The sequence below is a fragment of the Sminthopsis crassicaudata genome, chromosome 2 (genome assembly GCF_048593235.1).
Source record: "Sminthopsis crassicaudata isolate SCR6 chromosome 2, ASM4859323v1, whole genome shotgun sequence".
Classification (NCBI taxonomy): domain Eukaryota; kingdom Metazoa; phylum Chordata; class Mammalia; order Dasyuromorphia; family Dasyuridae; genus Sminthopsis; species Sminthopsis crassicaudata.
Window position 1 is genome coordinate 438,262,058 of NC_133618.1, and position 15,112 is coordinate 438,277,169.

The window sequence follows — 15,112 nt, forward strand, 5'->3', positions numbered from 1 at the left end:
TCCTTAAGTGCAGTTCTGGTCATGGACTCCCTATCAACCAACTCCAATGACTTCCTATTGCGTTTAAGATAAAATCATAACTCCTCTGTTTAGCTTTTAAAGCCCTGCACAACTTAACCCCAATCTTTCTTTGCAGCCTCACTGAACCCTGTTGCTGTTTTTAGAACCAGCCAAGTTGGCTTTTTCTCTATTCCTCAGTCCTGACAGCTTATCTCTAATACCCATGCCATTGCCTAGGCCTCCCCCATACCTTCCCTCCCTTGTCCTCAAAGCCTCTTTTCCTTTAGAAAGCAGCTCAAAAATCATCTTCTGCATGAACCCTTTCAGAGTTTCCACTAACTGCTGGTGCCCTCCTTCCCAAACTACCTTGCCATTAACCATATAGTCATTTGTTTTTTAATTTTGTATTTATACTATGTATATATTTGCATGGACTTGCCTCTTCCTTTAGAATATAAGCTCCTTGAGGGTAGGGATTGTTTCATTCTTTATCTTCTGATTCCCCGTACCTGAGGGAGGCAGGTGCTGAACTTGTCAACTGATTGGATGTGTGCATGTGTGCAATTAATTGTTGCCTTGGGAAGACTGGCTTAGCAGGGTTTATTATACAAAGTTCAAGGCACCCCAGGGCCAGCCTGGCCTAAAAGTTGGTCATTTATTAACCACCCTCCCAGAGCAGCTCCCTAAGACAAAGCAGGGGCATAGCTGGGAGCTAACCCTTGGAGAAGGGGGGGGCGAATTCTGCAGTGACCACCACTGCCCTTTCCCTAGCCCTGGAGACGTGGCAGCTGGACAGTTATCCTCCCCCATCCTGACAAACTGAGCTTTTACCCAAAACAGGCCAAACATCATCAAAATATTTATTGAAACCAAAGCACAATAAGATATTCAGTCTGAAAGGCAAATCTGTGGCTGGGGAGAGGACTGGGTCCTATAAGCAGCTGGCCCACCCCCCCAAAGACAAAAAGCCGGCACCAAATGTGCTGCCCCTGTCCCCACAGACCCTAAACCTAAGCCTCCTCCAGTTGAACAGAGAGCTGAGAAAACACTGGAAATTGGAGGACCGGGGAGAGGTAGGGAATCAAGGATTTGCCTCTGAAACGTCCTCCTAGTCTTTAAGTCTGATCCTTCTCCCTGCGTCATCTTGCCCTGCCTAGGAGACCCCCACCTTGGAGAGCCCCGGCCAACCCAGACAAGGCTCTTTCTTCTCCCACCATCCAAATGGTGAAATAGAATCTGGGAAAGTAAAGAAAGGAGAGGGAGAGAGCTTGGTTAGGCCTTGGTGATGGGGGCCATGTCCTCAGAGGCCAGCACACACCAGCCCAGGGCAGAGACAGCAGAGGTCGGGGACACAGACTATCTACTTCCTTCTCTCTCTCCAGCCCACCTGCTACCAAAAATGCCCAGTCAGGCTTCAGGCCAGAAGCAAAGTGAGGTCCTGAGGCTGCTTTTGGCCTGTACTAACTACTCTCCACCTCCTATGGTAAGGGTAGGGCAAGGGAACAGGATCCTTCCATCCCCCCAGAAGAGTCACTTCTTCAACTCTGCAAACGTGCTATTCCTCCTGTCACTGCTTCTTCCATTGAGCTTTGACAACCCTGCCTCTAATCCTGGCACCCCAGCGGACATTCCCATTGCACCCAGGCCCGAAAAGCCCAGGTTCCAGCTGCAGCTCCGGCTGTAGCCTTCAGAAGCTGACCAGTCTCCCGGTACATCCAATTCTCTCCTTCGTCCTCCTTTCATGACTTATCCTACTTCTCCTAGAGTCTCTCTTTGCTTCTGGCCTATGACTTTTTCCCTCTTGCCATTCCCAATAAATAAATAAAGTCAAGACGTCAAAATTCTACCCAGGGGTGATCCCTCTTGGACTCTTCCCCTCTTCCTTCTTGACTGGCCTTCTGCCCCAGGCCCCAGAGGCTGAGGAGCTCCTGTTCCTCTACCTCTTCCTTTGGGCCCATATGGACACACAAGGGCCAAGCGGACCTCTGCCCCCTAGGGATGCTGGTTCCCCAGCTCCCATTCCACCTGGGAAGCGGGGGCCAGCCGTGGCCAACTTCAATAAATAAATAAGTTTGCACACACTGCGTTTTAGTAAAGCTTTGCAACAAATAACCTTTTAAGACGACAAAAGTGCTCTCTCCATGCAGCCTGGACCTCCAAAGAGGTGCTGCAATCTTTCATCCAGCACTGGCTGGTTGGTTGCCTGGGGGAAAGCCTCCTGGGAGGAGGCCATCAAGCCCTCACCCCCTCTGAGGGTGGGTCTAGGACTCAGGTCCTGCCTGACTGGCAGTCTCCAAGCCCTCCATACAGAGAAGATGAGCAAAAGTGCACTTAATGCTCCCATCACACAAAAGCACCCCCCACCCATCGCCAGCCCCTTCCCTGCTGGGGTACTCACTGAGTGCTCCAAATCCCGAGGGGGTGGAGAACTCCAGCCCGTAGAAGAAACCAAACATAGGGGATGGAAAGAGAGGACCAAAAAAGGGGGAAATAAATTAGGCGGCTTTTGCGGCAAAATCAGATCATTGGGGTAGACTCCCTGGCAGGACAGAGATGCCCTCCTGGGGAAGTCTTAGAAAGGATAAGATAGGAGAGAGGGAAATAGGCCTGGGGCTACAGCAGCTTTGAGGATTTCCAAGCATGTAGGAAGAGAAAGCTGGTGATGGCCAGGGAAGACTGCCCACATGCTTTCCTCCACATACTAGGACACCCAGACAGCAGCCAAGCCTCTCCAGGAGTCTGACCCTTTTCATTTGACTTAAGTCATCCTCCTGATCATTGTGATGTCCCCTCTCTACTCTCTGAGCTCCTTGACCTATCTGTGGGTCCGGGGAGCTTCTGGTTGCTTTGTGTCAGAAATCCAGAGGGGTAAAGTCCCCAAAGTCACAGTCAAAGAGTTCCCTAATGCCCTCTCCTTCCTCCAGGCCAAAGTGATAGTCCTGGCCCTGAGGAGGGGAGAGGCTGATGAACTCATCTGGCAGGAGGCTGGAGAAATCCTCCTTCACTTGGTCCAGGAGGCTATCCACAGACACTAATGGAGACAAGCGTCCATCTTCTGTCGAGGCTCTGAGGGATGCTGGGCTTGCCCTGGACAGGAGGTGTTCTGGAGAGAGAGGAAGCAGAGACCCACATTATACGATATCTGGGGTGGCCATGTCCCATACCACCCCTCCACCCTGGCTCAAGAGGGCAGGCCTGGCCTGGCCTGGCCCAGAGAAGTGTGACCCATGTGAACCACAAGATCTCTTCCATCCCAAGTCCTACTCAGCCTCCAAGCCCCTGTCTTCCCCACAGGAGAGGAGCTGATAGAGCAGCCCTCATTTTGGGACTATTGGCCAGATGTGGAGACCTTCAGGCTGGATAACTGTCTGAAACTACTTCCTCGGCGACCAGAGAAGCAGGCTCTGTATTGTGCTCCCCTCCCTCCTCCAACTCCCAGCCCACACACCTTGCTCGCTGGTGAGCAGAGGCAAGTTGCCGTCCTGCGTGGAGGCTGTGAGAGGACTTGGAGGTGGTGGCGGCGGCTGGGGGGGAAGGGTAGGCTCCAGACTGAGGCCAGTCTCCTCAGGAGTTGCTTTAAAGGGACTCTTCACCGGACTGCACACATCTGAGCTTTCCTCGGGGCACAGGAACACATCAATAGGACCTCGGCTGCTTTTCAGGGAGATCTGGAATGCCTAGAGGTACATTGGGAGATCGTGTCATTAGAAACAGTCCCTTCTACCTGCGTTGGTTTCACAAGAGCAAAATAGCTCCAAACAGAGCAAGGGCTAGGGACGGAAAGGAAACAGAGGCAATTCTGAGAAACATCTTGGCCAAATGGGCACGAAAAACTGCTCTGAGCCCCCTCATGTTTGCCTGTGCCCACCTCGAAGCGAAGACTGCAATGACTTAGGGAAAAAACCATCAGAGGATCCCTGGCCTGGTCTTTGCCTGGTCTCTGGGTCCCTTCCCCACCCAGGCCACCTCCTCCCTCACTAGGGTTATGAGGAAAGAGTTTAGGATCTCAAAAGTGGAGGTTATCTTCCAAAACATGATTTGATATGGATATGTTTTACATTATTGCTTATGTATCACCTATGTTTACCATCTTAGGAAAGAGGAAGGATAAGGAAGGAAGGAGAAAATTTGGAACTCAAAACAATATAGAAAATGAATGTTAAAATTGTTTTCACATATAATTGAAAAAATAAAATAAAATGCTATGTAAGGGTAGAGATCAGCCAAGAGAAGAATAGGGAGCTGTCTTCCCAGAAATCAGCTGGAGTCAGGATCACTAAACGTCTTTATTCTTGATCTTTTACGGTCAAGGTCAGGGGCTTAGGCCTAGCAACCTCACACACACCTTCCTCCCTCAAACGCCCGGAGAGACTGAGTCAGCTTCTGTGTCTCAATTCCTCTTCCTCCTCCTCCCACACATGTCACTTCCCCCTCTTTGTCCCACCAATCAAGTCAGCACAGAACAGCTGGTTCAACCTTCAAACAAGTTAATAGGGAACTGTCCAATTGGCAATTAGTCTCACGTGCTCCATTATCCAAGTGCATTACTCAATTCTAACCCTTTACAGGGAGAGGTACCCGACGAGTGATGAAGGGCCAGGGTTACCTCTGCAGGGTCTGATGCTTGTAGTTGTGTCTCAGGTGGGGCCTTAATCACCATCACCATCTGCTCTGCAGGGTCTGCTATACTTCGTAGGTCTTGGCAGGTCACATAGGCTAAGGTGCACTTAAAAGTCAAGGATCACAACATCATGTTGTCAACCTCTCCCCATCTGAAGCACATTAAACTCCCTCCTCGCTGACTCTCCTACCCCTCTCTGAAGGGGTCCTCCAGAAGAGATGATCCAACCTTGATCTAAACTTCTCTATTCTGCACCCCCTCAACCAAGCACGAGCCAATGTGGCAAAAAAGGCCTTAGATAGAGTTAAGAGATGCATGTTCTTGGAGAATGGCTAAATAAGTTATGATATATGAATGTTAGGGAACATTATTGCTCCATAAGAAACAATCAGTAAACTGATTTCAAAAAGGCCTGGAGAGACTTATATGAAATGATGCTAAGTGAAGTGAGTAGAACCAAGAGAACACTGTACACAGCAACAACAAGATTATGCATCGATCAACTCTTCTCAATAATGAGATGATTCAGACCAATTCCAGTGGTCTTGTGATGGAGAGAGCCATCTGCATCCAGAGAGGTCTATGGGACTATGAGGACTGAATGTGGATCACAACATAGTATTTTCACCTTTTTTGGTTTTTTTTTCTTTCTCATCTTCTTTATCTTTTTTTTTTTTTTTTGGTACAGCATAATAATTGTGGAAATATGCATAAAAGAATTGCACAAGTTTAACACATATTGGATTACTTGCTGTTAAGGGAGGGGGATGGAGGAAGGGAGGAAAAAATTTTGGAACACAAGATTTTACAAAGGTAAATGTTGAAAACTATCTTTGCATGTATTTTGAAAATAAAAAGCTATTATTAAGGAAAAAAAGGACAGAGAATTGCAGGTTCTACTCTTAGCTCTAATCTTAGCTCTAATACTTACTAGCTATGTAACCTTGGAAAAGGGGACAGCTGGGTGGTACAGTGGAGAGAGCACTGGTTCTGAAGTCAGGAGGACTTGAGCTGAAATCTGGCCTCAGACTTAACACATACTGACTGGGCAAAGCCAATTAACCCCCACTATCTCAACCCCCTCCTGCAAAAAAAAAAAAAAAAAAAAAAAAAAGTCATGGGACTCCTACAAGCTTTCTCTTCTATAAAATGGTGATCCTAATTCCTGTTCTACCTGACTCACAAGGATGCTCTAAGAATACAATAAAATACCAGATGTTGTGAACACTTAACGAGTACTTCAGGGAAAACATAACATGAGATCTCATTTTAGTAATGCACCTGACAAAGTTTTCCCAAAATTCTTGCAGCCAAAATAGAGAGATATGAGCTACATGATAATAGATAGGTTGGGAATGGGATGGCTAATTTAACATAAACCAGAGAAAAGAGATATGTCCATAGGTCTCTTCTGTTCAACAGTGACTAAATGGTGTACATATCATAAATTAGAGGATAATATGTTGTCATACAAAGAGAGTTAAACGTCTGAATGATAGGAAAATCCACAGCAATAAAGTAAGTTGAGTAAAATGGAATTGAATAGTAGTGATTATAAAGTCATATACTTAGTTGATTACCCAAGTACAGGATGGGAGAAATATAGCAAGACAGAAGTCTGGGGAGAAGGAAGGCCTTAAGGACTAAAAAGTGCTGTCTATGTAGACACTTAAGATAAATGCAATTTATCTTAAGCCCTGGACCCATTTGATATCCAGAATGTGGGAGGTGAGGATTCTATTACACCGAGGCTTCCCAAGGCAGGCTAGTTCTAGATAATCATATTCAGTTCTAAGAATCATAGGAGAAATTTTGACAAGCTGGAGCACATCTAGAAGATGAGGAGCAGGAGAAGAAGAATGGAGTCTCTAAGAGGATCAGTTGAAAGAACTAGGGGTATTTAGTCTAGAAGAAATTACACTTGGGAGATGGGGATGAGTAGAAGTCATATAATGGTTGAAACATTTCAGTCACGTAAGTCTCCTTGTCAGATTTTGGGATTTTCTTGGCAGAAATAATGAAGTGGGTTTGCCATTTTCTTCTCCAGTTCACTTGACAGATGAGGAAACAGGTAAACAGAGTTCAGTGACTTGCACAGAGTCACAAAGATACTAAGGGTCTGAAGCTGGGTGTGAACTCAGAAAAATTAGTCTTCCTGACGACCATAGGCCCTGCACCATCTACTATGCTACCTCACTACTCTGGTCCTATATGAAGATAATATCTAATAGCTAAGACTTCCCAGATGACTGAACTATTACTTGTGGTAGGAGATTACAGGGGAGATTTGGATTCACTGTCAGGAAGTAATGAGAGCTATCCAACTACAGAAGGAGTTATTTCATGAGATGCTACGTTTCTCCTCAAGCTGGGGATGCAGAAGCAGAGGCTGGAAGACCAGTTATCAAAGATGCTGCATGTGGGGTTCACCTTTCAACAGAGGTTGATATCTAAGGACACTGCGTGATGTTTATAGAAGTCCCTTCTAGGCCTGGAATCTTTGATTCTGAGTGTGGGGGATCAAACCCCCACCCCAACACATCACTGCGACTCCCCCTCCCTGCTCACTTCCTTCCCCACAAGGATATTGCTGATTGTCGGCATCTTCAGTGAGCAGTTTGAGCTGAACGGTGCACATCTGGATCAAGTCATCCAGCTGCCTCTCAGCCTCCTGGAGATGATGCAAGTCCTTGGCTAGCATCTGCTGCTTGCTGGTGTTGACGGTTACAGAATGATTCCCGCTGGAAGCAGAGCAGGGAGAAAAGGAAGGTACATCTGTGAGAGGGGCTTCTCCTTGCTCCCTTCTCTTTCTTGGAGTAGCTTCTTTGGTCCTCGGCTTAAAGGGGGAATGGTGAAGGGAAAAAGGAGGACCACATTGGGGTTCCTTATGTTCAAAGAACTATCTCAGTTCTCCTAGCACCCCCTAGGGTCCAAAAACCAGCTGTCCAGAAGGGCTCCCACTACTACCTTCACCCGGTGTGGGTCACTGGGATAAGCAGGTGGCTGGGACGAGAATGGGCAGCAGCAGCAAAGCTGGGCTCGCCTCAGCTACACTCCAGCTCTAGAATTATAGTCCTTTCTTAAAGTTTACAAGGGAGAAAAAGGCACCAAGATCTTCACTTACCCCCCACCTCCAGGCAGCCAGGGCCAGACAGGGTGCAACAGTCTGGAGACAAGTGCTCCTTCTTCCTGCGGAGGAGACCCTCAGCAAGAGTCCCTCAGACACAAAGCCCTTTGGCCATTATTCTGCCTGCATGTCCTGCTGTCTGGCCAGCTGCCTCACTCCCTCTCTTAGGTGAAGTGCTGCCCAACTGCCCCTTCTCTGGCCTCCCTACTGCCCTTATTCGAGGCTCTAGCAGCAAACCCTGGGCTGTGAATTAAACACTTGAATCTTAATCCCTGTCCTGCCAGGGACTTTCACTGAAATGGCATAAGAGGTGCTGTTATTATCCCCATTTTACAGATGGGGAAACTGAGGCAAACAGCGTTAAATGACTTGCCTGGGGTCAAATGGGTGAGCCAGATTTGAACTCGGGTTTCCCTGACTCCAAACCTGGCACTTTTATCTATTACTGCATCTAGCTGCCCCAGAGCATAGCTCTCCAACCCCTCTGCTTTCCAAGCTTCCCTGCCTACCTCTCCCATAGTTAGGACAGGGACCTGAAAATTGCATTATGAAAAATAGCCCTAGGTCTTCCTACCCCTCTTTCCTTCAGGAACCAACTTGTGGCTGGGGCTGTGGTCTGGGCAGTGGGGCCCAGACAAAGCTGTGCTGGGGAGTAGAGGGCTGGCAGGAGAGCACCCCCCCACCCCCACCTCTCCTGGGACCCAGCACCTACAGCCACTGGATGTGGTTCTTGGACTTCTTGGTGATGAGCTGGATGCCCTCGAGCACGTTGGTGATGTCATAGATGCGCCTCTTCTGCACCTTCAGCACCTCGGCTGCCCAGTTCAGGTCCACCACGCCATCTGTAGACTGGTTCAGTAACTCCAGGAAGCGCTTGGTAGTCAGGTTCAGTGAGGTCTCGTAGCGAGACTTTTCCCCTGGGGACTTCACTCCTGCTGGCAGAGACCAAGGACCCAGGCTCAGGGCCCCAACTTCCCAGGTTGCCCCTGCCTCAGACAACAGCTAGCCAGGGCAGGGAAGCTCCCTGGCCTGCAGGGCTGGAAAGCTGCCAAGACCAGGGTCCAAAGGGCAGGAAAGGACTCTGCCCCACCTGAAGGGCTCACAGATGCCACAGGGCATGGCCCCGGCAGGAAAGCCCCCTGTATTGACACACCCTACCCCAGCTCTGCCACCAACCACAGAACTTCCTCCCAGGGCTGGGGAACCCAGCCCATCCCCACCCCCCACAAAGGCCGGTTGCCTCCCCGAAGGCCAAACCCTGAAGCCAAGAAGAGGTAGCAGGCTCCTTAGTGGGGACCCTGCCTGGATCTCCTGATCCAGCGCCTCATCTACACAGGGGTGAGGGAGTGAGAAAAGAGAGCCAAGTTTTCAAAACTCCCGCCCTCCTCTGGCTCCTCTGAGTACCAAGGTTCACTAGGGAAGGGGAACTAGGGCTTAGGGGAGAGGGCCTGGGGCTGAGGGCCTTTCCTCCCCCAAAGCTCCCATTCATAGGGAAGAGAGAAGAAACCAGACGCCCCGGTTGGCTCGAGCTCAGTGTGGGGACACTGGCTTCCCAGTGTCCTGAGCAGCCTAACCAGGGGCCAGAAAAGGGGGAGCTGAACTGGAGCCTGTTTGGGTAAGGAAGGCCCATACCTTTGCCAGGGGGTCTGGGCCTGGCCCGGGTTGGCTGGCTGCCTTCAGCTATGTACTGATGGTCTGTTTCCAAATCCAGTTTCCTTTTCACCTGCAGCACAGGGGAGAGGAAAAGAGAGGCCTCATCAGAGACCCAGAGGCCCAGGAAGGGGGCTAGAAACCTGCTCTGGAACAGGGCTGGTGATGGGACGCCCCATCTTAGAAACAATTCCATTTCCCCCTCCGTGGAGGAAGGGATGAACCAGATAATCAGTGATTATCTCCCCCTGCTCCGGAGCAGTTCTCAAAGACTCCAGGGCACGCCCTAAGAACAGATCAGTTCAGGTCTGGACAGGACCACAGGACCCAATCTATCCCAGGCTCTGTCAACCCCAGGAAAGAGGGATGGCCATCGAATTCAGCCTGATCTCCATCTTCAATTGCTATCCCACTCCCCAACCCCAAAATGTGACGATGGTCCTGGAACACATCAGAGAGGGGGCTGGGAAATGACCATGGAGAGCAACCAATCAATGTGTGTTTAATAAATGTCACTTGTGGGGGAAGGAAGGGGGAAAAAACAACAAACAGTCCTTGCCCTGCATCTCCCCCAATTTCGGTAGGGGGAGGCAGAAGATAGGTGACCCAGCAAATAAGCCTGTCAGACTCAGAGTCAGAAAGACCAGAGTTCAAATCCTCCTAGGGAATGTCACTTAACCCCTCTCAGCCTCAGTTTCCTGATTTGTAAGATGGGGTGATACTAACAGCAAAATTAAATGAGAACACATGTACAGCAATTTGCCAACCCTAAGGTGCTCTATAAACACTGTACCATCATTATTATTACTATTACTGACGAGGAAATGAAGGCCTGAAGATTGAGTGACTTTCCCAAGGTCATACAGAGTACCTCCCCCTGCTTAGTGACTGCTGGGCTTTGGGAGCTTGGACAACCCCCTTTTCAGGAAGGCTTTCCTGACCCCCAGGTTTCGCAGGCCCCTCCTCCTTCGAGCTCCCTGATGTCTGAGTACTTCGTCCTGTGTAGCTCTCTAGCACAGGGCAGGAGATGGCCCATGCTCATGGATCTAGGCTGGAGTGTGGGCCAATCTGAACTCAGGACCTCTGCCCCTAGAGGTGTTATACTTTACTATACCAAGTATATGTTACTATATACCAAGATGAAGAGTCAGATCTGGATTCTATTCAGGCCTCCACTACTAACTCACTGCCCATAAACTCTCTAAGCCTGCTTTCTCATCTGTAAAACAGAGGTAAGAGCCCTTACCCTGCCCCCCTCAAAGAGGAATTTGTGAGGCTCCTCTAAAATAACAAAAGCCTCAGGTAGCAGCCATTGGACGGGCTGTGTTCCTTGGGGGCACAAAGCTATCGATGTTCTCAGAAGGATAAGGGATCATCCTGGTGACTGGGACATCCAGAAGCAGCAGAGGCAGGAGGCCCCATAAATGGCAGTGATGCTTAAAGCATCAGTTAATGTCATTAAAGATCCGAGGACCTTTTCTGGTGGAAGCAGTGAAGTAGCCCTTCCAAAGCCTCCCCCCTCAGAGCCATTACAGGAGGGCCATCACCCTGGGACCTGAGCCACCCTGACCTCAAGAAGGCACTCTACCCTAGGCATAGGGTTGGGCTGCCCCCGAGGTATTATAGTTGCTCCTGGTCCTGAGCCTGGACTTGGACAGCCAACGTAGAGATCTGCACTGCAGCCCTTCTCTGAACCACACAATCTATCTTTGAAATGAGAATATTCCTAAAGTCCAGGTTACCCTGATCTCAGAGGACATTCAGAAGCCGGAACTAGGAGTGACCGTCAAGTAATGGAGCAGACAAGCAGATTTCAGCTCAATAAAAGGAAGAGATTCCTTAAAAATCAGGAGTCCCTCAGTAGATTAGGCTGTCCCCATTCCAGCTCTTATTACCTCATATCCAGACTATCCCAGACTCCTAACTGCTTTTTCCTTTCCAACTTCCCCTATAGAGCCTGCCAGATTAGGTCCGGTCATGTCACTCATTCCTCTCCTGGAAAATTTTTACAGGCTTCTCACCACCTCCCTAGGTAAAAGTCCAAATTTCTTAGTGAAGCATTCAGAACTCTGAATACTCTATCTCTAATCTAGCCTTATTTCCCCATATTCCCCTCCTTGTATTCTTTAATCCAACCAGACAAGATGATTTATGGCCCAGTTTTCCCTACTCAGATTATGTCTCACTGCTGGAAGTCCATTCCTACGCCCTCCCACTTGCTTGTTGACCTCCAATGCTCCTTTCCAGAACCAGACCCCCAGACTTCATGGCTCTCTCTGCTCCTGATGGCCTCACAATCTAGGCCTTTTTTATATACAAGACTTATACATGCAAGCCCGACTCTAGGGTTGCCCCTAGAGACACCAGCAATGAAAACGATAACCCACATTTAAAGCGATTTACAAATCACTTTATACATTATTTCATTCTAGACACGGAATCAAGAAGACTTGAACTAGAATCTTGCCTCAAACACTTACTAGCTCTACATCCACGAGCAATTCATCCATCTTAGCCTCAGTTCCCTTGTCTGTAAAATGGGGGCAATATGAAATGATAGACGTGGTCTTTGCAAAAGCTATAGAAATGTCAGTTATTATTAAATGGTGGTGGATGATGATGACCTGAGACCCACGGACCAGAGAGAAGGGGCAGGGGGAGCCCGAGACCTGGGAGGGTGTGGAGGGAGCCGTGGCCAGGAAGCCAATGCCTACACACGCTCCCCAGGCTGGCATTCCTCACCCACAGACACAGAACAGGTTTTCCCTCTGGGCGGCGGTGGAAGGAGGAGGAGGAGGCAGGGCAGGGCAGGGCAGGAGGGAATCTGGGCTGTTACACCAGAGTGACACTGATTCACCCGCCAACCGGGACCCAAAGGAAGGGGCTGGGGAGCAGGGGGACACAAAGGCCTGCCCCAAGGAGCTCTAAACACCCACAGGCCCGTCTTCTTCCCATCTGAAGCAGAGAAGAGGAGCCCCTATGTGACAGATAAGGAAGGAACCTGGGACTCCGGCAGGGGAAGTGACATGAAGGAAGCTCCACAGATAGTGGCAGAAGTTACGTTAGAACCCAGCTCCTAACCACAAATCTAAGGCTCTCTCCTCTCACCACTCCCCACCATGATGCGTTCCCCCCTGGGAATGTCATAGTTCAGTGGGGGGGGGGGGCAGGAAAGGCTGAGACGCCCATATGGCAGGGATTCAGCCGGGCAGGCGCTGGGTCAGCAGGTCATCATCTCCTCTCCTGCCCTCTCCAGAAGAGCTAACTTAGCAGGCGCCTTATCTCAGGCCACAGGGGGTCTGCCATCTGATTTCAAGACCTTCTGTGACCTGCATCCAAACCCATCGCCCATCGAATCAGCGGCAGCTGCTAAGAAAGGGCCTAGATTTCAGGTTTCCCAACAAGGCTGTGCACCTGCTGTGACTCCCTTTCTCAGCACTCCCCAGGGCCGGGGGGTTTAGTTTTCCAGCTAGGTTCTGTCTGGGGTTCTCCTCCTCTTCCTTTCAGCTGCACAAGCTCGCAGCCTCATGAACACCCCCGACAGCTTTGGGGAATTCCCCTGGAAAGGCCTGGGTCCTCTGTGGCGACCACCAAGCATGTCTTAGGAACACCAGGCCAAACCCAATCTGTACAGTCCAAGTTCGCCCTAGGCCTGACCACTACCTCCAGGGGTCGCAGTGGGGTCAGGACCAGGTGCTACGGGCTTGGCCCGGTGTCTGGCTTTGAGACAAGAGGGAGAGCTTTCCTTGGCCTCCACCTGAAGGAGCCCAACCAGGTTCTACAGGTTGAGAGAGAAGAGGGGGAGGGGAGCGGAAGGGCTGCCGGGCAGAGGGAAGGGGAGCGCAGGCCACAAGCAGCTCCACTGCTCCCTCCTGCCTCATTCAGCCCTTCCCCCAGTCACCCAGCGCCACAAGCGCCACAGAGGCCAAGGACCAGCTCAGTCACCCGTTCCCTTCCCCTCCCCCAGGGGGCCTAGGGGAGCTGAACAAGTTCACTGAGCATTTAGACACTATGGCAACGAGCCCCTTGAAAATATGAAGGCAGGTGGAGAGGGCCAACAGATGGAGGGGGCGGTAGGAGGGAGGGGATCAGCTGCCACTCCAGGCTGTACCCTCATTCCCTAATGGGGGCGAGGCAGGACCTATTCCCGCCTTCAAGGCCTCACACAAACGGCCCGCTTCAATTGTGGCCCTTTCTGGGCGCAGAGCGGGGGCAGGCCCCCACAGCGGCATCCCCCAAGTTCGGGGCACTCAGCGGACCTCGCTTAGCGGGCACTGGGTGCTCAGCGCAAGCGTAAGATTTCGCAGCATCCTTTCTCCTCTTCCTCTTGCACAGACCGTCTCCCCTCCCCCCCCCCACGCGCGTACTACAGCCCTGGCAAAGAACGCGGCTGTCCTGCGGCGCGCAGCCACTCCTGGTGACCCAAATCCACCGTCTCCTTTACTGCCATGGGTGATGTGGTTCATAAAGTAGGACTTTGAACAGCCTCAAACACGGACACCGGTCCGTCCTCCATCGCAGCCCTGCCCCGGGCCACGGCTGCCCTTCGGCAGCAGAGCCAGCTCTCCCTGAGCGGGGGAAGTTGTAGAAACCCAAAGTGAGCCGCCGCCGCCGCCCCCTCCCCTCCAGCTTCGGTCCCGGAGCTCCAGGCCGCGATCCCCGGAGAGGGCAAAGGGAGAGCGCTCTCCAGTGCTGTGCGCGGCCGCCGATCGGCTCCACCCCGGAGGCAGGCGCACTGCAAGGGGGCTCCCTGTGGCGCAAACCCTTCCATCTGGTACCGCAGCTTAGACCCCCCACTGCAAGCACACGCACTCCCTTCCCCCGCCCGCCCGCAGAGCCGCCGACCGGGCGTGGGATCTGCCCTGGAGAGCTGCCCGGAGCCCCGGCGTTCGGGCCGGGCCCCGGAGATGCAAGCCCACAGAGATGCCCGGGGCCGAGGCCCGCCCATAGTGCTGGGAGGGCGGGGAATGGAGTATTACCGGAGGACGGCCCAGGGCAGGCCTGGGTCCACTGGCTCCCGGCCGGGGAGCCTGGGGCGTAGCGAACAGCAGCAACTCGGCCTCTCGGGGCCCCTCGGCTGTGACCGGGACGGCGGCGGCGCCGAGCGGGCCTTCGTCCTGGGTGGAGATGATGACGATCTGCTGCTCCAGCAGCTGCAGCCCCCCAGCCCCCAGCAGGGCCTCCAGCTCCGCCACGCACGTGCCGCCACCGCCGCCGCTGCCGTCCAGGGCCATGGCGGCTCCGCGGGCTCGCTCGCTCCCCCGGGCGCCGGTTCACATCCCAGGGACGGGGACTGGCCGGCGGGGCCGGGAGGGCCGGGGCGGGGCGCGGCGCGGCCCGAGGCTGGGCGGGCTTCCGCAGTTGCCGCTCGCGGCCCTATCCCCTGCCGGGGGTCTCGGCACTAGAGCACGCTCCGGATGCCAGGTCCATAGTCCCCGGCTCGGCCCGGCCTGCCGGGCTAGGGCTCAGGGCCCCGGACCCGGGCCGGGGCGCGAGCTGCGGGAGGCTCCGAGAGGGCCCTGGCCCATGCGCGGTCCTGGACTCCCGGTTTCAGCAGCGATCGGCTCCGCACAGACGGATGGAGCCGGGGCGGGAGACTGGAGGACAGGACAGGGGCCAGGACTGGGGCCGGAGCTGGGAGCTTGTTTTGGTCTCTCCAGCTGATCCCCGCAAAGTCCCGGACACTTTTACGCGCCAAATCCTTTTTGCCGCGA

The 15,112-nt window shown here is 52.2% G+C and overlaps 1 protein-coding gene across 2 annotated transcripts; it reads right to left on the reverse strand.

The window, feature by feature from the left end:
• Positions 1-846: 846 nt before the first annotated feature.
• E2F1 (E2F transcription factor 1) lies at positions 847-15,101 on the reverse strand. Of its 2 annotated transcripts, none has more exons than XM_074292422.1 (7): positions 14,378-15,101; positions 9,381-9,471; positions 8,461-8,683; positions 7,210-7,362; positions 4,607-4,721; positions 3,449-3,677; positions 847-3,103 (listed from the first exon to the last, which is right to left on the reverse strand). In XM_074292422.1, exons 1-7 carry the CDS (start codon positions 14,630-14,632, stop codon positions 2,853-2,855), a joined length of 1,317 nt encoding a protein of 438 aa, XP_074148523.1. In that variant the 5' UTR covers positions 14,633-15,101; the 3' UTR covers positions 847-2,852. The 2 variants fall into 2 exon arrangements, with proteins under 2 accessions (XP_074148523.1, XP_074148524.1); XM_074292423.1 differs by having other exon boundaries at positions 8,461-8,680; positions 14,378-15,099.
• Positions 15,102-15,112: the final 11 nt, after the last annotated feature.